Source organism: Salvelinus alpinus, chromosome 11, assembly GCF_045679555.1.
Source record: "Salvelinus alpinus chromosome 11, SLU_Salpinus.1, whole genome shotgun sequence".
Classification (NCBI taxonomy): Eukaryota; Metazoa; Chordata; class Actinopteri; order Salmoniformes; family Salmonidae; genus Salvelinus; species Salvelinus alpinus.
The window spans coordinates 47,240,489-47,265,460 of NC_092096.1; the positions used below are offsets into that span (position 1 = coordinate 47,240,489).

At 43.1% G+C, this 24,972-nt stretch overlaps 1 protein-coding gene across 11 annotated transcripts in view; it reads left to right on the plus strand.

Moving 5' to 3' along the window:
* The window catches only part of LOC139534264 (polyadenylate-binding protein-interacting protein 2B-like), a 32,163-nt gene extending 16,970 nt beyond the window's left edge, over positions 1–15,193 (plus strand). For 3 of the 11 annotated variants that reach the window (XM_071333283.1, XM_071333284.1, XM_071333281.1), the window contains exon 4: positions 2,919–3,257. In XM_071333283.1, the coding sequence (XP_071189384.1) occupies positions 2,919–3,038 (120 nt within the window). In that variant the 3' untranslated portion in view covers positions 3,039–3,257. Of the gene's footprint in view, positions 1–791; positions 1,520–2,918; positions 3,258–12,464 lie in introns of those variants that run through there. The other 8 variants (XM_071333277.1, XM_071333280.1, XM_071333276.1 and 5 more) reach the window with 4 other exon arrangements.
* Positions 15,194–24,972: the final 9,779 nt, after the last annotated feature.

A 24,972-nucleotide genomic window follows, 5' to 3' on the forward strand; every position in this document is an offset into this window, starting at 1 on the left:
CAGGAATCCCAGTTCCACAATAAATGTTTGATTTGTTCCATAAAGTCCATCATTTATGTCCAAACACCTCCTTTTGTTCGCTCGTTTAGTACACAATCCAAACTGACGACGCGCTGGCAGGTCCAGGCGAAAGTTCAGACAAAGTCATATTACAGTCCGTAGAAACATGTCAAACTAAGTATAGAATCAATCTTTAGGATGTTTTTATCATAAATCTTCAATAAGTTTCCAACCGGAGAATTCCTTTGTCTTCAGAAATGCTATGAAACGCAAGCGACCTCATGTGAATGCGTGTGACTAGCTTGTGGCCCTCTGCCAGACCTCTGATTCAATCTCCTTTATAGTAGAAGCATCAAACAAGGTTCTATAGACTGACATCTAGTGGAAGCCCTAGGAAGTGCAACATGGCCCCATTTCCATTGTATCTTGGACAGGCAAAGAGTTGAAACACTAAAAAAGCCTGCCATATGAGTTCTGTTATACTCACATACATCATTCAAACAGTTTTAGAAACTTCAGAGTGTTTTCTATCTAAATCTACTAATTATATGCATATTCTAGCTTTTAGGACAGAGTACCAGGCAGTTTACTATGGGCACCTTTTAATCCAAGCTACTCAATACTGCCCCCGTCCCAAAGAAGTTAAAGCATGTTAAACAATGTTTCTGTTTGCTGCTTTCTGTTAAATCATGCATAGCTGTTTATATTGCTTAAAATAAATGTGTTCATATGGGCAGAATATTATCTACTCTAAACATTCGACCACCTAATGCACCCCCTTCTGCCCCCAGCACAGCCTCAATTTCGTAGGGGCATGGACTCTACAAGGTGTCGAAAGCGTTCCACAGGGATACTGGCCCATTTTGACTCCAATGCTTCCCACAGTTCAAGTTGGCTCAATGTACTTTGGGTGGTGTACCATTCTTGATACACACAGGTAACTGTGGATAAACCCAGCAGCGTTGCAGTTTGAAACACTCAAACTGGTGCGCATGGCACCTTACACTATACCCTATTCAAAGGCACTTAAATATTTTGTCTTGCCCATTCACCCTCTGGCACACAATCCGTGGTTTTAAAAATAATTTTCCTCCCCTTCATCTACATCAGTGTTTCCCAAACTCGATCCTCGGGACCACAAGGGGTGCAGCTTTTAGGACAAAAAACTATCACTACACAGCTGACTCAAATAATCAACTAATTACGTTTGTAATCACATTGGGGTCCTGAGGACTGTTTGGGAATCACTGATCTACACTGCTTTGAAGTGGATTTAACAATTGACAATTGTCATGTCCCCTAAGCGGTTCACTTCATTTTTACTTGGGAAATGAATATTAAAATGTGCACATAATTAACTTTTGCCATTAATGCAAACATTTGTTTTGTTGCATTTATTTGATAAAAAAAATACTTTAATGATTATTGAATTAAAATCACACAATTTTAGCTCTGTCCCTCAGTCTACACTCAACCCCGTCACGCCAACCAAACTCCACGAATAAAAATGGTCAATCCACCCTTATGTGCAATCATTAACAGGAAGTGACATTTTTTTTCAACTGAATGGTATAGAAACGGGCAAGTAATCACATCTGTTTTTTTTAAGTCCGGTGGGGATCGTCGAGCTGACCAACTCAACCCCATTAGATGAAATAAAGATGGAAAACTAGTACTTATCAATGTGTATTCATGGGTTGAAGTATAAAGTATATTCATTTCATGGGTTGAAGTATAAATCTATCAATATCATGCACACATGGTGTATCCTGTTTTTCTCCACGTGAGGAGCAGAGGCCATTTGAGCCAAAAAACTCAACTGTCACGTTTCATTGTAACAGGGTTGTAAACCTGTGACAGGGTTGAGTTATTTATGGATATTGCATCTAAACAAATGAATTATACATATTGTTTATATTCACTTATAAACATGTTGTAATGTGTTCCATGTGAACAAAATATATTTTAAGGCATGTAGCCTGGTGGTAGGAGAGTTGGGCAAGACTTAACTTCGGTTGTTCCTTTAAGTCACTCTAGATCCTAAATTACTCAAGGATTATAGTGTATATATTCTAAGAATCTTTGCTTTAACATTATCCATTGAAACGTCTAGGGAATGATGGCGCCCACATCAGCAGCAGAAAGACAAAGGCAGTGTCGAGCACGTCAAAATGCTGACCCAGAAAAAAGGGAACAATACCTTGAGAGAGCGCGTCAGATGGGAAAGAAATGTTGAGGCAGGGAAAAAGATAAATATCAGTGTTTTAAGTGAACGAGACCAGTGGAACAGCATACAAAAGAAGCAAGGAGAGGAAATGAGCATGTGCGATGGAGATGATGCCAAACCCGATTGAAAGCGTTGCCCTCCACCATGAGAGTACACCAGGTCATCATCCTTGCTCCTGGTGAGCTGATGTTTCGTGATGTCAGCTGCCTTTGTTCAACAAAGAAGGACCTAAGCTGTACATGCTTTAACACGCATCACTTCAATTTCAGGCAGAAGGTCCTGGCTGCTCCAGAACAGCCAGCCAATGAGGAAAATCCACAAGCTGTAGACAAATCCAAGTCTTTTTGGGTAGTGGAATATGATAACCTGTATTCAGGCACGCATCATTCTCGGCACGGATGGAATGAGTGTATAAGTGAAATGTTTGCGTCGTGTAGGACCAAACAAATTTTTCTGGCCTTCTCAAGACGACATCCACTGGTGTCAATTGGATGAAGTCCTTCATCAAATTTGTCACATGCGCCGAATACAACAAGTGTAGACCTTACAGTGAATTGCTTACTTACTTACAAGCCCTTAACCAACAATGCAGTTAAGAAAATGCCCCCCTAAAAAAAAAAAAAAAAAGAGGTGAGGAAAAATAATTTGAAGAGCAGCAGTAAATAACAATAACGGGGATATATATATACAGGGGTTGCCGGTACAGAGTCAATGGGCGGCACCGGTGTCGACGATTCCACCCCCACAGCGTGTGACATCCCGCCTCGTTGAGAGAGATGTGTGGGCCAGACTCTCAGGAAGAAAACCATGAATTAATGAATATGGTGCTCCAGAGAAGGATAGTCATGCTGACAGTAGTGCTGTAGTTAGCTGTTCTAGCATTCTAAACGCCCTTGGAAAATGTTCCTACAGTTTGACACGTTGAACTTTTCTGATAACCTGTTGAATGTTAATTACTCTAATGCGTGATGGTTTTTATTTGTTTAGATATTTACTGCAGTTTGGTTAATAAAACCCAGAGTATTCTAAATATATCTAATGTCCTTATTACGTGGTTGCATACAATGAAATGCAATGTTTTGGGGTAAATCTTAGAGGGATTTTGATAGTAAACTAATTTATATGGAAACTGATGTCTCTTTAACCCTTTCACAGTTTTCAACCCTAGTCTCAACCCCGTCAAATGACAATATTTGGTAAATAAAATGGCAAAGAAGAATATGAATTTAATGCTTTCTGAGCTCAGTCTGAAATGTTAAGCACAATCTGAAGAAGATTAGTTAATTCTGAATTGAAAGCATTTTTTTATTTAAATGAGCTCGCTGACGATGTGTATTTCAGGGTTTAATATAGTAAATTTGAGGTTTTACATGAATTGTATATTATAATAGTTGGTTTGGGGAACACATGAGAATTAGGTAAATGTTGCTTTTATAACAAGTATCTTTTTATAATTATATTCAGACGACGTCCATATTGTCTGTGACAGGGTTGAAGATAATTGTGTCCATATCAGACAAATTGACAATAAAAGGGCTTTAATGCCGGAGTTGGGGAATGTTTTCTTGAAGGTTTAATATGTACTTAATGTTGTGGGGTGTTCAGAAAATGTATTTTATCTTTTAAAAAATAGTATACTTCTAAAATATATTACCGCAGCCCAAGAATGACCCATAGGTCAAATGGATTTTGTAATGGCCTATGTCGTTTCATTATGATACGGAAAATGTAGGCTATTTCAAAAGAACAGACTCCCTTAATGAGTTGACCTTAACGGCTATTATACTAAAGATCTGTCTGAGGTTCAACTTTGAAGGCAAGGGCATCTTTTAAAAACGTTTTGATACTCACCTCATGTCTTGCAAATATGATTTTTATTTATTTATTTATTTAACCTTTATTTAACCAGGTAGGCAAATTGAGAACACGTTCTCATTTACAATTGCGACCTGGCCAAGATAAAGCAAAGCAGTTCGACACATACAACAACACATAGTTACACATGGAGTAAAACAAACATATAGTCAATAATACAGTGAAAAAAAATAAGTCTATATACAATGTGAGCAAGTGAGGTGAGATAAGGGAGGTGAAGGCAAACAAATATATGTATAAATAAATAAAAATATAAAAGGCCATGGAGGCGAAGTGAGTACAACACAGCAAGTTAAAAAAAAAAAAGTAAAAAAAAAAACACTGGAATGGTTGGTTTGCAGTGGAAGAAAGTGCAAAGTAGAGACAGAAATAATGGGGTGCAAAGGAGCAAAATAAATTAATAAATAAATACAGTAGGTAAAGAGGTAGTTGTTTGGGCTAAATTGTAGATGGGTTATGTACAGGTGCAGTAATCTATGAGCTGCTCTGACAGCTGGTGCTTAAAGCTAGTGAGGGAGATAGGTGTTTCCAGTTTCAGAGATTTTTGTAGTTTGTTCCAGTCATTGGCAGCAGAGAACTGGAAGGAGAGGTGTCCAAAGGAAGAATTGGTTTTGGGGGTGACTAGAGAGATATACCTGCTGGAGCGCGTGCTACAGGTAGGTGCTGCTATGGTGACCAGCGAGCTGAGATAAGGGGGGACTTTACCTAGCAGGGTCTTGTAGATGACCTGGAACCAGTGGGTTTGGCGACGAGTATGAAGCGAGGGCCAGCCAACGAGAGTGTACAGGTCGCAGTGGTGGGTAGTATATGGGGCTTTGGTGACAAAACGGATGGCACTGTGATAGACTGCATCCAATTTATTGAGTAGGGTTTTGGAGGCTATTTTGTAAATGACATCACCGAAGTCGAGGATTGGTAGGATGGTCAGTTTTACAAGGGTATGTTTGGCAGCATGAGTAAAGGATGCTTTGTTGCGGAATAGGAAGCCAATTCTAGATTTGACTTTGGATTGGAGATGTTTGATGTGAGTCTGGAAGGAGAGTTTACAGTCTAACCAGACACCTAGGTATTTGTAGTTGTCCACATATTCTAAGTCAGAGCCGTCCAAAGTAGTGATGTTGGACAGGCGGGCAGGAGCAGGCAGCGATCGGTTGAAGAGCATGCATTTGGTTTTACTTGTATTTAAGAGCAGTTGGAGGCCACGGAAGGAGAGTTGTATGGCATTGAAGCTCGCCTGGAGGGTTGTTAACACAGTGTCAAAAGAAGGGCCAGAAGTATACAGAATAGTGTCGTCTGCGTAGAGGTGGATCAGAGAATCACCAGCAGCAAGAGCGACATCATTGATGTAAACAGAGAAGAGAGTCGGTCCAAGAATTGAACCCTGTGGCACCCCCATAGAGACTGCCAGAGGCCCGGACAACAGACCCTCCGATTTGACACACTGAACTCGATCAGAGAAGTAGTTGGTGAACCAGGCGAGGCAATCATTAGAGAAACCAAGGCTGTCGAGTCTGCCAATGAGGATGTGGTGATTGACAGAGTCAAAGGCCTTGGCCAGGTCAATGAATACGGCTGCACAGTATTGTTTCCTATCGATGGCGGTTACGATATCGTTTATGACCTTGAGCGTGGCTGAGGTGCACCCATGACCAGCTCTGAAACCAGATTGCATTGCGGAGAAGGTGTGGTGGGATTCGAAATGGTCGGTAATCTGTTTGTTGACTTGGCTTTCGAAGACCTTAGAAAGGCAGGGTAGGATAGATATAGGTCTGTAGCAGTTAGGGTCAAGGGTGTCCCCCCCTTTGAAGAGGGGGATAACCGCAGCTGCTTTCCAATCTTTGGGGATCTCAGACGACACGAAAGAGAGGTTGAAGAGGCTAGTAATAGGGGTGGCAACAATTTCAGCAGATAGTTTTAGAAAGAAAGGGTCCAGATTATCTAGCCCGGCTGATTTGTAAGGGTCCAGATTTTGCAGCTCATTTAGAACATCAGCTGACTGTATTTGGGAGAAAGAGAAATGGGGAAGGCTTGGGCGAGTAGCAGAGGGGAGGGCAGTGCTGTTGTCCGGGGTAGGGGTAGCCAGGTGGAAAGCATGGCCAGCCGTAGAAAAATGCTTATTGAAATTCTCAATTATAGTGGATTTGTCGGTGGTGACAGTGTTTCCTATCTTCAGAGCGGTTGGAAGCTGGGAGGAGGTGTTCTTATTCTCCATGGACTTTACGGTGTCCCAGAACTTTTTTGAATTTGTGTTGCAGGAAGCAAATATCTGCTTGAAAAAGCTAGCCTTGGCTGTTCTAACTGCCTGTGTATTGGTTTCTGGCTTCCCTGAAAAGTTGCATATCACGGGGGCTGTTCGATGCTAATGCAGAACGCCATAGGATGTTTTTCTGTTGGTTAAGGGCAGTCAGGTCAGGAGAGAACCAAGGGCTATATCTGTTCCTGGTTCTAAATTTCTTGAATGGGGCTTGCTTATTCAAGATAGTGAGGAAGGCATTTTTTTTAAATGACCAGGCATCCTCTACTGACGGGATGAGATCAATATCCTTCCAGGATACCCCGGCCAGGTCGATTAGAAAGGCCTGCTCGCTGAAGTGTTTCAGGGAGCGTTTGACAGTGATGAGTGGAGGTCGTTTGACCGCTGACCCATTACGGATGCAGGCAATGAGGCAGTGATCGCTGAGATCTTGGTTGAAAACAGCAGAGGTGTATTTGGAGGGCAAGTTTGTTAGGATGATATCTATGAGGGTACCCGTGTTTACGGAATTGGGGTGGTACCTGGTAGGTTCATTGATAATTTGTGTGAGATTGAGGGCATCAAGCTTAGATTGTAGGGTGGCTGGGGTGTTGAGCATGTTCAAATTTAGGTCGCCTAGCAGCACGAGCTCTGAAGATAGATGGGGGGCAATCAGTTCACATATAGTGTCCAGAGCACAGCTGGGGGCAGAGGGTGGTCTATAGCAGGCGGCAACGGTGAGAGACTTGTTTTTAGAGAGGTGGATTTTTAAAAGTAGAAGTTCAAATTGTTTGGGAACAGACCTGGATAGTATAACAGAACTCTGCAGGCAGTCTTTGCAGTAGATTGCAACACCGCCCCCTTTGGCCGTTCTATCTTGTCTGAAAATCTTGTAATTGGGGATGAAAATGTCTGAATTTTTGGTGGTCTTTCTAAGCCAGGATTCAGACACGGCTAAAACATCCGGGTTGGCAGAGTGTGCTAAAGCAGTGAACAAAACAAACTTAGGGAGGAGGCTTCTAATGTTAACATGCATGAAGCCAAGGCTATTACGGTTACAGAAGTCATCAAAAGAGAGCGCCTGGGGAATAGGAGTGGAGCCAGGTACTGCAGGGCCTGGATTCACCTCTACATCACCAGAGGAACAGAGGAGGAGTAGGATAAGGGTACGGCTAAAAGCTATGAGAATTGGTCGCCTAGAGCTACTAGAGCAGAGAGTAAAAGGAGGTTTCTGGGGGCGATAAAATAGTTTAAAGGAATAATGTACAGACAAAGGTATGGTAGGATGTGAATACAGTGGAGGTAAACCTAGGTATTGAGTGATGATGAGAGAGATATTGTCTCTAGAAACATCATTGAAACCAGGTGATGTCATCGCATATGTGGGTGGTGGAACTGAGAGGTTGGATATGGTATAGAGAGCAGGGCTAGAATCTCTACAGTGAAATAAGCCAATAAACACTAACCAGAACAGCAATGGACAAGGCATATTTACATTAAGGAGAGGCATGCTAATCGAGTGATCAATAAGGGTCCAGTGAGTAGAGGTTGGTTGGGGTCGTGGCGATCCAGACAGCTGGCCGGGTATATGGCTATCGGTAGCAGCATAGGATGGAGGTCTGTTTGTAGATACCTCGTGCGTTTCCGTCGGTAGGTTAGTGGGGTTCCGTGTAGTGGGGTTCCGTGTGGTAGAGGGGATCAATCCAAATTGGCAAAATAGATATAGTGACCCAAGGAAAAAATAAAATAAATAAATAATAATAATAATAATAGTTGTCCGATATACTTGTTCAAATAGCAGCCGATAAGACAGCTAACGATTAGCGGGCCTCAGATGAGCGTTCAGGTAACGTCGGGACGGAGGTGCCAGTTGGATAAATCCCTCGGGCAGATAACGTCGGCAGTCAGTCGTGAAGGCCCGGTGGGGTTCCGTATCTGCAGCAGCAACAAAAGAAACGGGTCCGGATGGTGATGGAACTCCTCAGCTGGCTAGCTCCAGAATGATTTGAGTTTGCTCCGGGGTCGACGTAAGCCAATAGTCACACGGTTTGCAGCTAGCTAGCTGCGAAATCAAGGTGCAAGTGTCCAGAGCCTGCGGCTGGAATCCGGGGAAACTGAGAGAAAAAGAGTCCCGGAATGCTCCGGTCCGAGTCGCGTTGCACAAAAGTGCCGGTAGATTACCGAGCTAAAGGAATAGCTGATGACCACTAAACGTGGGCAGCTGAAACACCAACGCTAGCCAGCAAACCGGCTAATTTCGGGGCAGCTACAGATTAGCTTCTGGCTAGCTATCGGAGTAGCTTCTGGTTAGCTTTCAGGCTAGCTTCTGAATTAGCCCCTGGCTAGCTTCCACGATGGATTTTCAGATTGAGGTAAATAATACTTTTTGTAATTGGTGAAGCGGGTTGCAGGAAAGCTTTTGCAGGAAAGCTTTTGTAGTTGAGTTCTTGGATAATAAAATAGATAAAAGATATGCGAAGAAAGGTGTAAATATATATATATACAGGACACGAACAATACGGAACAGAAAAAGACGTCTGAACTGCTAAGCCACCTTGGACCATGTGTCCAATGAGAATGTAGTCCATTTGTTTTGAAATCAGTATTTGTCAATCTCTCCCATTGATCCCATTTTCAATCAAAAAATATGCATGAGATTCACAAGACTATAACATTGTAATAAAATTACAAGGAAATAAAGCTTTTTTTATTTGTTGAAACAGGGTTCAAGTTCATTGTCTAATTTCACAGATAAATGCTTTATATTGATAGACAAAACACTGCCATACAAGGTACACATTTTTTTTTATGCACGATGTTGGACAAGTACATTTTGGGGGGGAATGTGTTACATTCCCATGACAACAGAATACGTTTCTCTTTAGGTCATACTTAAATGTAAAATAATAGGCACACAAACTAAAGTATGCTGCTAATGAACAATAATTAGGCCTAGTTGATTACCTTTGAAACTATCCTCTGAACTGCCGGATCTGAGTAGAAGGGTTGGATAGATGGCTTTGAATATTCCAGCAATTGAATTGCAAGTTGTTCATGTTAATAATCCAAATTAGTGTGGTTAAAAAGATCTTGCACTACTACCCTCAGCATTCATTATTTTTAGAGGAGGTCAGAACAAGCAATGGAACCTGAATTCTTCCTCTGTGCATGGAAAAAAATATCCTGGTGCATGAAGGGGAACACTGACAGACATGTCCAAAAGTATGTGGGCACCTGCTCGTCAAATCTCATTTCAAAATCCTGGGCATTAAATATGGCATTAGTCCCCCTTTTGCTGCTATAACAGCCTCTACTCTTCTGGGAAGGCTTTCCAGTAGAACATTGCTGTGGGACTTGCTTCCATTCAGCTACTAGAGCTTTAAGGAGGTCGGGCACTGATTGTGGGCTGTAGGCCTGGCTCGCAGTCGGCGTTCCAATACATTCCAAAGGTGTTTGATGGTGTTGAGGTCAGGGCTCTTTGCAGGCCAGTCAAGTTCTTCCACACCGATCTCAACAAACCATTTCTGTATAGACCTTGCTTTGTGCACGGGGGAATGGTCATGCTGAAATAGGAAAGAGCCTTTCCCAGACTGTTGCCACAAAGTTGGAAGCACAGACCTGAAAAAGGTCTAGAATGTCATTGTATTCTGTAGTGTAAAGATTTCTCTTCACTGGGAACTAAGGGGCCTAGTCCGAACCATGAAAAACAGCCCCACACATCATTCCTCCTCCACCAAACTTTATTTTCGGCACTCTACATTGGGGAAGGTAGCGTTCTCCTGTCATCCGCCAAACCCAGATTAGTCCATCGGACTGCCAGATGGTGAAGCGTGATTCATCACTCCATAGAACGAGTTTCCACTGCTCATCCCAAATGTTCCAATTGGGATGAGCTTTACACCACTCCAGCCGACGCTTGACATTGTGCATGGTAGTCTTTGGCTTTTGTGCGGCTAATTGGTCATGGAAACCCGTTTTTCATGAATCTACAGACGAACAGTTGTTGCTTCCAGAGGCAGTTTGGAACTCTGTAGTGAGTGTTGTGACTGAGGACAGACTATTTTTACGCACTACAGCCCTCGGCGGTCCCGTTCTGTGAGCTTGTGTGGTCTACCACTTTGCGTCTGAGCTGTTGTTGCTCCTCGACGTTTCCACTACACAATAACAGCACTTACAGTTGACCGGCGCAGCTCTAGCAGAAATTTGACATGAACTGACTTTTTGGAAAGGTGGCATCCTATGACTGCCACGTTTTAAAGTCCCTGAGCGCTTCAGTAAGGTCATTGTACTGCCAATGTTTTTTTTATGGAGATTGCATGGCTGTGTGCTCGATTTTATACATTTGTCAGCAACCGGTATTGCTGAAATTGCAGAATCCACTAATTTGAAGGGGTATCCACATACTTTTGTGTATATACATACATGTCCTTTTGGAAGTGCACCGAGTATGATGCTTTCCTATGCCGAAGTTGCCTAATCCTCACTGATGGTTATCTAGAGAATGCTCGGCTTCAGATCCGAAAGGTGAATGTCCTGAAGGAGAGAAGCATGGAGACCCAGGAAGAAACCAACCAAGTTGTGGACTGTGGTACACATGGATGGCCTGTGTCTATTTGGGGAGAAATGCTCTCTCTGGAAAAACATGAAGTTATAATACAGGCCTGGTACAAAAGAACTAACCGGCATGGCCCCTGTACCTACATCCCTCTCTGAACTCGTCATCCCTGACAGCTATAAGGGCTACAATGGAGAGCTGTTCCTCCAGCAAGCCAAAATTCAGATCTTTACAACCACATGCAACTTGGAGCCCCTGTGCAACTCTTAAGTACTGGTTTACAGATGGAATATTCAAGACAACCCCCTCCTTTTGTATAGATATAGTATAGTCTGTTTTTAGCCTTCAGCCTTTTATATAACCATATGAATGAATTTATATAAAATATTCTGCCCATATGAGCAAATATTTATATAGGCCTAGGCTACAGTATTCTGCGAATTTCTTTTTGGCGATATTTGAACCAATTTCTGTATGATATACATGCATATCGATATTTTGTATGTGTATGGACAGTTGAAGTTGGAAGTTTACATACACCTTAGCCAAATACATTTTTACAATTCCTGACATTTAATCCAAGTAAAAATTCCCTGTTTTAGGGCAGTTAGGATCAGCATTTTTTTTTTTGAATGTGAATTGTCAGAATAATAGTAGAGAATGCTTTATTTCAGCTTTTATTTCTTTCATCACATTCCCTGTGGGTCAGAAGTTTACATACACACAATTAGTATTTGGTAGCATTGCCTTTAAATTGTTTAACTTGGGTCAAACGTTTCAGGTAGCCTTCCACAAGCTTCCCACAATAAGTTGGGCGAATTTCGGCCCATTTTTTTTAAAGGTAGGTGCGTGGATCAGAAAAATTATCTGATGTGACCACCATTTGCCTCATGCAGCACGACATCTTCGCATAGTTGATCAGGCTGTTGATTGTGGAATGTTGTCCCACTCCTCTCTCAGGAACAAGCTGTCGTACATGTTGATCCAGAGCATCCCAAACATGTTCAATAGGTGACATGTCTGAGTATGCAGGCCATGGAAAAACTGGGACATTTTCAGCTTCCAGGAATTGTGTACAGTTCCTTGCGACATGGAGCAATGCATTATCATGCTGAAACCTGAGGTGATCGCGGCGGATAAATGGCACGACAATGGGCCTCAAGAACTCGTCATGGTATCTCTGCATTCAAATTGCCATTAATAAAATGCAATTGTGTTTGTTGTCTGTAGCTTATGCCCGCCCATACCATAACCCCACCTCCACCATGGGGCACTCTGTTCACAACGTTGACATCAGCAAACCGCTCTGCGGTTGTGAGGCCTGTTGGACATACTACCAAATTCTCCACAATATTATGCGTTGTGGTGATGCTTCTGCATGGAACACACACACTTTAAGGAAAACCCATTCACTTACACACACCATATTCTGTACAACAATGGTCTTGTCGTTGTAAAATGTAAATTAGTTTGTACAATTTGAGGGTTCTCACACTTTCTCTCTCTCCTTAATCACTCCACTCCTCCGTCCCTCAATCTCCCCCCCCCCCCACTCCATCTATCTATCTCTGCAGAGGAAAAGCAACTTGAACCCTGATGCGAAGGAGTTCGTTCCGGGAGTGAAATACTAGGAGTCCCCCTCAACCCCAGGGAGCACAAACACTCACGTTCACATAACCTTGCAGAGACTCTGGCGGCCTTGACCGCAAAACACACACAGGTCCAGGGTGTGTAGGTAGAAACCTGTAAGGGGGTGGGGGAACTTATTTTCTTTAAGATTTTTATTTTATTTGTTTCAACTTGTTTATTAAAGGACAGGGGTGGGGTATCAGTATCAACAGAGCCCTATAGAGGGTGCTGCTGCTGCATTCAAGGGATATATCCCAAATAGTACCCTATTCCCTATGTAGTGCACTACTTTTGACCAGGGACCAGATTCACAAAACACTTCTAAACGCAAAAACTTACTTGTTTTTATTCTTAAGTGCATTATCTTAAGATTTAATGATTTTCTTATGAACTTCTCAATCTTCTTAAGATGTTTGTTGCTAGGCAACCGTTTTAGCAAGCAATGGCAATCATGTTAGCATATTTATTACTGTTCTAAAACTTGGGTTTAAAATTATCAATACTGAAACTTTTAGATGAAGTTTGTGAAATAAACATGTTCAATTGCTTTAAATATTATTTATGATGAAATTAATGAAATTAGATACTTGAAAATAAAGTCTTTAATTTTTACTTAGGGAGAAAATGTGCAATAACATTTCCAATAACCTTTTTGAGGAATAGCAACTTTGCTTAACTTTCTTAACAATTTTTTTCCTTAAGACATTTCTTCTTAAATATAGATTTAAGGTTTTGTGAATCTGGGCCCAGGGCCCTACCATTGTGGGCCCTGATCTAAAGTAGTGCACTCCATAAGAAAATGGGTGCTTTTTCGGACGCATATAAAGGCATACATATACAGAGAAATTGCAAACTCTTGAGATTTTCCGACTTTATTTTTTACTTTTCATGGTTGCCATGTTGGCACCTAAAAGTTCCATGCTAATACAACAAGCGAATTGCAAATGATACCCTGTTCCACCATACAGTGCACTACCTAGTAAAAATAGGGTGCCATTTTGAGATCTGCATTTATACGTTTCATGGCAGCCTTGTTGGCGCCAGAATGTTCCACAACGTTACCATTCTAATTGGAATCCAACTACGAATGTAATTATTGTTAATGAACGACGACTGGAGCCAACTTGGACGACACAGTTGGCCGTTCTAGATTTCTGTTACGACGTACCTCTGGTCACAATATGACATTACTCTTCTGTCTCATTTCCTGTTATGACATCATCATCATACAGACTCACTCTGTGTAGAGCTGTTTTTATTTCTCATGAGCCCGGTTCCAAACCAATTACTCATCTTTCCTATCCCCTACACCCTTTAAACTCAACTCTTGACCTCGAAGCCAGTTCCGCTGCATTTTTTATCTTTCCCTCTAATCAGGAACTGATTTTAGAACTGGGACACCAGATGAGTGCAATTAATTATCAGGTAGAACAGAAAACCAGCAGGCTCTGACCCTTGTATGGTAAGAGTTGAATACCCCTGCCCTACACCATTGTTCACTACCTCCTTGTGGGTGAAACGTTTTATTCCCCATAGGCTGCGTTTACACAGTCACCCAAGTTCGGGTATTTTTTTCCCCACTAATTGGTCTTTTGACCAATTACATCAGATCTTTTCCAATCAAATATTTTTGAGCTGTTCTGATTGGTCAGAAGACCAATTAGTGAAAATTATCAGAATTGGGCTGCCTGTGTAAACACCGCAATATAGTCCTACTTTTAATCAGAACCTGGCGTCCTGATCTAAAGAAGTGCATAATTTGAGGTGTCACGTGATGGGGAACCAGAGTGCATGGGTTAGGGTATTGGTGTTTGGTTTGTAACTAGGCCGTTCCCTGGGATACGTCTCAAATGGCACCCTATTCCCTTTATAGTGCACTACTTTTGACCTGTGCTCTGGTCAAAAGTAGTTTACTCAATGGGGAATAGGGTGCCATTGCCTCTCGCAGTACTGACGGAATGGAAGCATCATGTTTAACTTTGTTGGATCAATAATGTTGATCAATACATTATCAGGTTTATCTGTTAATCAATCTCGTTTTTAGAGGAGCAAGGTGTTTGTCTCTTGGGTTTCCGTAGCCTGTGGTCAAAACGGGAATGGATGTGTCCCCCAAATAGCACCCTATGCCCTTATTTTTTTAATTGAACCTTTATTTAAATAGGCAAGTCAGTTAAGAACAAATTCTTATTTACAATGGCGTCCTACCATGGCCAAACCCGGACGACGCTGAGCCAATTGTGCGCCGCCCTATGGGACTCCCAATCACGGCCGGATGTGATGCAGCCTGGATTCGAACCAGGTACTGCAGTGCAGCCTCTTGCTCTTCTGTCATAGTGCCCTACTTTTAACTAGGGCCCATAGCACTCCCTATGAGCTCTCAAAGGTTAAAAGTGGTGCACTACAGTTGGGTACCATTTATGAATCACACTAATCTTAACTGTTATGGTGGGGGGGGGGGGGAAACGCTAGATTAGTGTCTCGGAGGTTTAAAATGAATGGGTGGGACTTGAGCTAGGGTTGACCAACCACAGGCCACGTGCACCCTGGGTCAACCAATAGGAATTGTCTGCCAGTTGGATTTACATGAAAATAATGGATTTTGCGTTGGAAAAAGTCCTAACTACCCAAAGTACGAATTTCAATACAAAAAGATTAATAAAAATGTGAAACTGCAGTTATGTCTGGTGGTCTTAATAAAATAAAATGTGAACTTGTTAAAATCAGTGATTTGATAGAATAAGGTTGTTAATCTCAATGAAAGGATGGAGGTAAAGAAGGGAGTGGGGAAAAGAGGTATTGGGGAAAAAAGGTATGCAGATCTCAACCAGGACCAAGGTCAAAAATAGTCTAAAGTTGCTTTGACCTTCCCATTCATCTGAGACCCACGCGCACACAGTGGGAAGGTTTCCTTGAACGTCTTTCAGTGAGATTGGTTTATATGAGGCTGCTCTGTTCTACATCATCACTGCTATTATCACATCATTCGATACATGGACCTTCTACACCCTACTTGAGAGAATGTTAAGAAGTTACTATTCCTAAGGTTTATGGAGAAATGTATTGTAGAACAGCCCTCATTAGCATAGTTATATATTTTTTAATTCAGAAAGTGCAGTGTTTATTGAAATAATGCATGTATAACTTCAGCAAAATTGTGGAATTTGAAATGACAGATGAAGGGTGTATCTAGAGGTTTTTAATTTGCAATAGAAGATAAAAAATAAATATACAATATAGATTTGACTTGAAAGATGATAATAAAGTTAATTATGATGATGGTGGCTAGTCAGCGACTGTTATACTGGTAGTACACTGGGCGGGACATGAGTGGCTGGTGAGGAAGAGGATGAATAAGAAACTGATGTGCTGCATCTGAAAAGGCACCTTATTCACTAGATAGTGCACTACTTTGGACCACATATGTTTGTGCACTATGTAGGGAATAGGGTGCCATTTCAAACGCAGCCATGGTGTGTTACTGGGAACAGGGTATAATACTACCTATGTAGCTATTTACTACAGCCCTGTTCAACATGGGGCCGACTCAGACTAAGGAAATGTACCCATTTCCTACGCACATCTTTCCTATGCATTATTTGGTATTCAGACATTGCAATGTAACTAGGCAAGTAACTTAAGAACAAATTCTTATTTACATCTTGAGGTAACTCAGCACTGTATATACGTTTCACATCAATGCCCTCAGAAGATGATATCCTAACAATGCTACTAAGGTAACCCCTGCTACTACTAACACTGCCCATGATGCATACCTCAAAATCCCCTCATTTGCGCTCTAGTCCAGTTCCTTGCTGTTACTATAGCATCCTTCAATCGTACCTTCTTTGATGAACCCCTCACTGAAAGTTGACAATAGTGTCTGAAATGACCACACTATCTCTGCTACTCCCACCATGATCTGGGTGTGTGACGTTCAATTTAACTTCATAGTAGTCTCTATATTGTACACAGCTGTCCTTCCTCTCCAACTAGCTATTTCCTGATATCACTATACACAGCGGAGTGGTATTGTTCCCCAGATTCTACTACCCCCTTCCTTAATTTATGAACCACACAGATCTCCGCTCCAGTCACATTCCATTCCGCTCTCCCCATTCCCTATAACGTTAATGCCTTGGTTTTTGGGACTCCACATACAGTACCAGTCAAAAGTTTGGACACACCTACTCATTCAAGGGTTTTTCTTTATTTTTACTATTTTCTACATTGTAGAATAATAGTGAAGACATAAACTATAAAATAACACACATGGAATCATGTAGTAACCAAAAAAGTGTTAAATAAATCAAAATAGATTTTAGATTCTTCAAAGAAGCCACCCTTTGCCTCGATGACAGCTTTGCACACTTGGCATTCTCTCATCTAGCTTCACCAACAGTGTTGAAGGTGTTCCCACATCTGCTGAGCACTTTTTGGCTGCTTTTCCTTCACTCTGCAATTCAACTCATTCCAAACCATCTCAGTTGGGTAGAGGTTGGGTGATTGTGGAGGCCAGGTCATCTGATGCAGCACTCCATCACTCTCCATGCTTATTTAAGATGGTGAGGAAATTACTTTTAAAGAACGACCAGGCATCCTCGACAGACGGGATGAGGTCAATATCCTTCCAGGATACCTGGGCCAGATCGATTAGAAAGGCCTGCTCGCAGAAGTGTTTAAGGGAGCGTTTGACAGTGATGAGGGGTGGTCGTTTGACCGCAGACCCATAGCGGATGCAGGCAATGAGGCAGTGATCACTGAGATCCTGATTGAAAACAGCAGAGGTGTATTTGTAGGGCAAGTTGGTCATGATAATATCTATGAGGGTGCCCATGTTTACGGATTTAGGGTTGTACCTGGTGGTTTCCTTGATCATTTGTGTGAGATTGAGGGCATCTAGTTTAGATTGTAGGACTGCTGGGGTGTTAAGCATATCCCAGTTTAGGTCACCTAACATAATGAACTCTGAAGATAGATGGGGGGGCAATCAATTCACATATGGTGTCCAGGGCACAGCTGGGAGCTGAGGGGGGTCTATAACGGGTGGCAACAGTGAGAGACTTATTTCTGGAGAGATTCATTTTTTTAATTAGAAGCTTGAACTTTTTGGGCATAGACCTGGAAAGTATGACAGAACTTTGCAAGCTATCTCTGCAGTAGATTGCAACTCCTCCCCCTTTGGCAGTTCTATCTTGACGGAAAATGTTGTAGTTGGGTATGGAAATCTCAGAATTTTTGGTGGCCTTCCTAAACCAGGATTCAGACACGGCAAGGACATCGGGGTTGGCGGAGTGTGCTAAAGCAGTGAGTAAAACAAACTTAGGGAGGAGGCTTCTGATGTTAAAATGCATGAAACCAAGGCTTTTTCGATTACAGAAGTCAACAAATGAGAGTGCCTGGGGACACGCAGGGCCTGGGTTAGCCTCCACATCACCCGAGGAACAGAGGAGGAGTAGGATGAGGGTATGGCTAAAGGCTAGCAAAACTGGTCGTCTAGTGCGTTGGGGACAGAGAATAAAAGGAGCAGATTTCTGGGCGTGGTAGAATAGATTCAGGGCATAATGTGCAGACAGGGGTATGGTGGGGTGCGGGTACAGTGGAGGTAAGCCCAGGCACTGAGTGATGATAAGAGAGGTTGCATCTCTGGACATGCTGGTTATACTGGGTGAGGTCACCGCATGTCTGGGAGGTGGGACAAAGGAGGTATCTAAGGCATGTACAGTGGTACTAGGTGCTCCGCAGTAAACTAAAACAATGATAATTATCCTAAACAGTATACAAGGCATATTGACATTTGAGAGACACATAAAGTGAGGCATAACGCAATCACAGGTGTTGATTGGGAGAGCTAGCTAAGTCAACAACGGATAAGACAACAACAGCTAATCAGCTAAGTCAACAACAACAGGTAAAATGGCGATGAATGGGCAGGGAGGGTCGGTTAACTACACACAGGGCCTGAGTTCGGGGCTAGGGCGACAGATAAACAAAGGTAAACAAAGTGGAGTACCGTGATAAATGAACAGTCCAGCAGGCATCAGCTATGTAGCCAAGTGATCATAGTGTACAGCAATAGATGAAACAGGGAAACCGCTAGGTAGTCGTTACTACGCTAGCATGCGGGAGACACAGCGTTTAAAGTTAGCAGTCCGGGGTAAGTAGAAGCGTCTGCTCCGTCGTCCGGCAAAGGCTGGTTGAAGGCACAGCTGATGGAATGCGGACCGGTCGTGGTGGTACGGCGGGGCGCCGTGTCGACGAAGGTACCGGGCCAGATGGCGAAAGAGCTATTGTAGTTGTGGGAATTTCGTTTACTAGCCAGGAGATACGCCTGGCTCAGGGCTAGCTTCGGGGCTGGGTCACTCAGTTGAAGATAGCTAGCTGTGATGATCAATGGTCCAGGGGTTTACGGCAGGAATCTGGCGTTGTAGTGGAGAAAAACAGTCCGAGGCTGGCAGGTATTATCCAGGCAAAAAAAAATGGCTGGTGCCTGAGCAGAGGGTAAAGGTCGCTAGCAGTGGCTAACAATGACTAAATGGCTAGTAACTTAGCTAATTAGCTGGCTACCTTCTGATGAAAGTTTTGGCTATAGGGTCTTAAAAAAATAGCGGATCCGTGTCACATTGAGTGAGGCGGGTGACCGGAAGGTATATTTAATAAAAAAATGGAAAAAGAGATTGAAAAATAAATTGGAATATATACAAAAAAGACGTGACAAAAAGTAAACGAGAGGAACACAAACCACATCTGCACTGCTACGCCATCTTGGATACTAACACATGACTCACACACAATAACTGTCAGTCTTAGAATGATCAAGTGTAAAAAATAATAATAATACTTGTGTTGTATAACATGACTGATCCCTGTGTGTCCATCTCCTCTCCCTGAAGCTCTGACTGCAGTTTAATGGTTGTTATAGGAGAATTGAGGATGGATTAACGACATTGTATTTGCTCCACAATATTCACATGCTGACCACACCGCTCGCTGGTTCTATTTGTGATGCTTGAGGCGCTGCAAGTCCCGCCTCTCCCATCTCCTAATTGTTTTTTAGGAGCATATACCCACGTGGGTGATTGAAAGATGAACTGAGATCCATACTCCAGTCCAGTTGTTAGTGGTAATGCACCTTAAAGTTGGTTGCCAACTGCCATATAAAGTCCAAAGAAGAAGAAGAAGAAGCCTGGAGGAGAGATTACTAGAAATAAACTCGGTTTACCCTTTTATCTGTGGATTAATTGTTGGAGTAGAGGACCTTGTGCATTTCAGGTAAAATAACAAGTAATACTGCAAAAGATGTGGCAAAGAAATACACTTTTTTTCCTGAATACAAAGCATTATTTTGGGGCAAATCCAACACATCACTGAGTACCACTCTTCATATTTTCAAGCATGGTGGTGGCTGCATCATGTTATGGGTATGCTTGTCATCGGCAAGGACTGGGGAGTTTTTTAGGGTAAAAAGAAACGGAATACAGCTATAAGCACAGGCAAAATCCTAGAGGAAAACCTGATGCAGTCTGCTTTCCAACAGACACTGGGAGACACATTTACCTTTCAGTAGGACAATAACCTAAAATACAAGGCCAAATCTACACTGGAGTACTTACCAAGACGATATTGAATGTTCCTGAGTTGCATAGTTACGGTTTTGACTGAAAATCTATGACAAGACTTGATAATGGCTGTCTAGCAATGATCAACAATCAACTTGACAGCTTGAAGAATAAAACAATTAAAAATTGTACAATCCAGTTGTGCAACGCTCTTAGAGACTTTCCCAAAAAGACTCAAAGCTGTAATCGCCACCAAAGGTGCTTCTACAAAGTATTGACTCATATCTGTATTTCATTTTCAGTAAATTTGCAAACATTTCCAAAAACATGTTTTCACTTTGTCATTATGGGGTGTTGATGAGTGAGAAAAAAATCTATGTAGTTAATCCATTTTGAATTCAGACTAACACAATAAAATGTGTAATAAGTCAAGGGGTATGAAAACTTTCTGAAGGCACTGTACATAATAGGCTACAAAACATTTCTTCTGTTGATGGAAAAACTGTATTGTGTAAAAAAAGGGATTTTTAAAAAGATGACAATAGCCATCAATAATTTAAGACCTACAGCGAGCTCTTTAGCCTATATTCTGGAATAATTTTCAGCACAGGACAGCTCCTGTAACGACACAGTTAAGTTGAACTTTGTAACGAGTGCGCTGCGTGGTGTTTTGAGAAATGGGTGTGACATCTTCAGCTGTTATTTTTACGATGCATCTTTAAAGCCAGACTCAGTAAGTCCCAAATAAAATGTAATATTTTATCTGGTTTAATATATCTCAAAATGTATAGATGAAAGAGTAATTTATCATTTGGGTCCCTTCAAAGTGACAAATTAAGGTTTTACTAATTATAAGTACAGCAGCTTTGTTTACAAATTGAAGGTCAGATTTCTCCAGGTAATTATGATGCATAGGCATATTGATCATTTATCTTGTGCACTTTCTGTCACGCCCTGTTTCACCTGTCCTTGTGATTGTCTCCACCCCCTCCAGGCATCGCTTATTTTCCCCGATATGATATTATTGTGATATTTAGGTGCCGATACGATATGTATTGCAATTCTCACGATTCTATAGTGCCTTCAGAAAGTATTAATTTACTTTGACTTATTCCACATTTTGTTGCGTTACAGCCTGGATTAAAAATGTATAATTTTTTGGTCTCACTCAGCTACACAGAATACCTCATAATGTAAAAGTGAAAAAATAATAATAATAATGAAATACAGCACTATCTAATTTAAATAAGTATTTCCACCCAAGTCAATACTTTGTAGAAATACCTTTGGCAGCAATTAAAGCTGTGAGTCCTTTCTGGGTAAGTCTCTTAAAAGAGCTTTCCACACCTGGATTGTGCAACATTTGTGAATGACGGCCTTGATTCGGTCTTAAGTAGCAAAATTTGAAATTGTTTTTTACATTGGCTAAAAGCAGAGACAGAAGCATACACTGCATTTGGGGAACAATGGGAAAGTAATTCTGCTGTGAAAATTGATAAACTTGTAACCTCATTTTTGAGAAAATTGCCTTTTAATGTTTTGGTACCTACTGGAGAGCTCTCCTTTATCTACACCCATTCGGCATTGTTCACACCCTCTTCAGCCAGCCCAACCCATCTCTTTAAGAATTCATATCTGAGGTCATGTGCTAAACAGTGAGTAGTGTAGTAAAGATTAAGACTAAAAGTAGTAGCCTACAATAAGGAAAAATTCCAGATAAACAGAAAGTGTCCAAATTAAAAATATTTGTTTAAGTATTAGATTATGTTCACCCAGACATTTGTCTAAATTGGTGGGTCATATCAGAACTCAGGATAAGACCCAGATGCAGACAGCTAGAGTCATAGATGTTTATTGACCCAAACGGTGCAGGCAAAAGACAGGTCAAAGGCAGACAGAGGTCCGTAATCAATAGCAAAGTCAATAAGGATACAGAACAGCAGGCAGGCTCGGGCTCAGAACAGGCAGAAGTCCGTAAACGGTCAGAGTCAGGCAGGTACAGAACGGCAGGCAGCCTCTGGGTCAGGGCAGGCAGAATGGTCTGAGCCGGGGAAACAGAAATTGAGAAAGCAGGGAGACTGGAAAACACACTGATAATACCTGACAAGACAAACAGAGAACACAGGTATAACACAGGGCCGATAAAGCGGGGGGAAAGTTTGCGGGACTACACCGGAAGGGGCAGGTCATGACTGGACAGCCATACCCTTTGCCCGAGACGATACAGGGGAGCCGGGGTCCGGTGGTGGTCCATTTGTCATCGATACCTGGAGGTGGTCTTGAGAAGAGCCGACCGGGCTCTCTTCCAGGTCCCGCAACAGCGGTGGACAAACATCTGGGCCAAGGGTATTCCGACCTCTTCCTCTTGCTCCGGGTAGAACAGGGGCTGATAACCCAGGGAACACTCAAAAGCCGAGAGCTCAGTGGCAGAGCAGGGGAGGTGTTGCGGGCGTATTCAACCCACATGAGTTGCTGGCTGCAGGTGGTGGGGTTGGAGGAGACAAGGCATCGAAGAGTCGTGTCCAGGTCTTGATTGGCTCGCTCCGACTGAGGGTGGGACCCGGAGGACAGGCTGGCCGACGACCAAATGAGCGTGCATAACGCCTTCCAGAACCATTACGAAAACTGAGGGCCTCGGTCTGAGACCATGTGCACCGGGTGTCCGTAGATCCGGAAGACATGCTGCACCATGAGCTGGAAGTCTCTTTGGTGGAGGGTAGCTTGGGGAGAGGAATGAGGTGGGCGGCTTTGGAAAACCGGTCCACTATTGTTAGGAGGGCAGTGTTGCCCTCAGACTGGGCAAGACCAGTGATGAAGTCCAGGGATATGTGAGACCAGGGACAGTGAGGGACAGGCAGTGGTTGAAGAAGACCAGCCGGAGCTTGCCAAGGAATCTTGTTCTGCACACAGACCGTGCAGGCGGTGACGAATGCGGAGACGGGCCCACTCCAGGGCCGAGAAGTGGACAGCGTCAGGCACAAACATCCGGTTATCTGGGCCCCCACTCGGGATTCGGCTGGGAACGCTGTGCCTCACGGTCCTGCTTCCCTATTCCCCAGATGAGTGCCGTCGCCAGAAATGAGTTGGGACGGATGGTCTCGGATCCGAGGGTGAAGTTGCAGGGATATAGCGGCCTGACAGCGCATCCAGCTTTATGTACTTGGATCCTGGTCGGTAGGAGAGGGAGAAGTTAAACCAGGTGGAAAGCAGGGCCCATCTAGCTTGCCTGGAATTGAGATGCTTGGCGGTGCGGAGATATTCCAGGTTCTTGTGGTCCATCCACACAATGAACTTATGTTCCGCCCCCTCCAACCAGTGTCTCCACTCCTCCAACGCTATCGTCACCGCGAGAAGCTCACGATTCCCCACATCGTAGTTCCTCTCCGGGGCGTTGAGGTGATGGGAGAAGAAGGCGCAGGGATGTAAATTGAGTTCCAGGGCAGAACGCTGGGACAGGACAGCCCCCACTCCGACATCCAAAGCATCGGCCTCTACCACGAACTGACGGGACGGGTCAGAATGAACCAATATGGGAGCAATGGTGAAGCGGTGCTTGAGGTCCTGGAACACCCGGTCAGCAGCTGTGAACTGAATCTTGGGAGAGGTCAGTACAGACGGGGGAAGCCAGGGCGCTGTAACCCCAGATAAAGTGGCGATAGAAGTTGGCAAATCCCAGGAAAAGTTGCAGCTGCACTCTGGACATAGGCTGGGGCCAATCCACCCACCGCTCTCACCTTTCCGGGATCCATCTGTACATTCCCTGCAGTGATGATGTAACTAAGGAAGGGGATGGTGGAGCGAAGGAATTCACATTTCTCTGCTTAGCTAGCTAGCTAACAGTAAGCTTCAACTTGAAATGAAAACAACTTTGGCAAAATTAGAAACATATAATATCTGAAACTGTAGCTATACTCTTTCCCATATACATGGATGAATGCTTCACGACAGACTGCAACCCCTTTCATGAGATAAGAAGTTCTGTGTCGTAACCGTTTTGTTTGTACAGCTTGCTTGGCCCGTTGGCCCACATACACACTTCCGGCGCCGAAAAGAGATGGCCGCCTCGCTTCGCGTTCCTTGGAAAATATGCAGTATTTTGTTTTTTTATGTGTTATTTCTTACATCGGTACCCCAGGTAATCTTAGGTTTCATTACATACAGTCGGGAGGAACTACTGAATATACGATTAACGTCAACTCATCATCGTTCCTACCAGGAATATGACTTTCCCGAAACGGATCCAGTGTTTTGCCTTCCACCCAATACAATGGATCTGATCCCAGCCGGCGACCCTGTGCGACGCCGTAAAAGGGGCAAACGAGGCGGTCTCGTGGTCAGGCTTCGGAGACGGGCACATCGCGCTCCACTCCCTAGCATACTACTCGCCAATGTCCAGTCTCTTGACAATAAGGTTGATGAAATCCGAGCACGGGTAGCATTCCAGAGAGACATCAGGGATTGCAACGTGCTCTGCTTCACGGAAACATGGCTAACTCAAGAGACGCTAACGGAGTCGGTGCAGCCAGCTGGTTTCTTCATGCATCGCGCCGACAGAAACAAACATCTTTCTGGTAAGAAGAGGGGCGGGGGGGTATGCCTTATGATTAACGAGACGTGGTGTGATCATCATAACAACACACAAGGAACTCAAGTCATTCTGTTCACCTGATCTAGAACTCCTCACAATCAAATGTCGACCGCATTATCTACCAAGGGAATTCTCTTCAATCATAATCACAGCCGTATATATTCCCCCCCAAGCAGACACATCGATGGCCCTGAACGAACTTTATCTGACTCTTTGTAAACTGGAAACCACACACCCTGAGGCTGCATTCATCGTAGCTGGGGATTTTAACAAGGCTAATCTAAAAACAAAACTCCCTAAATTCTATCA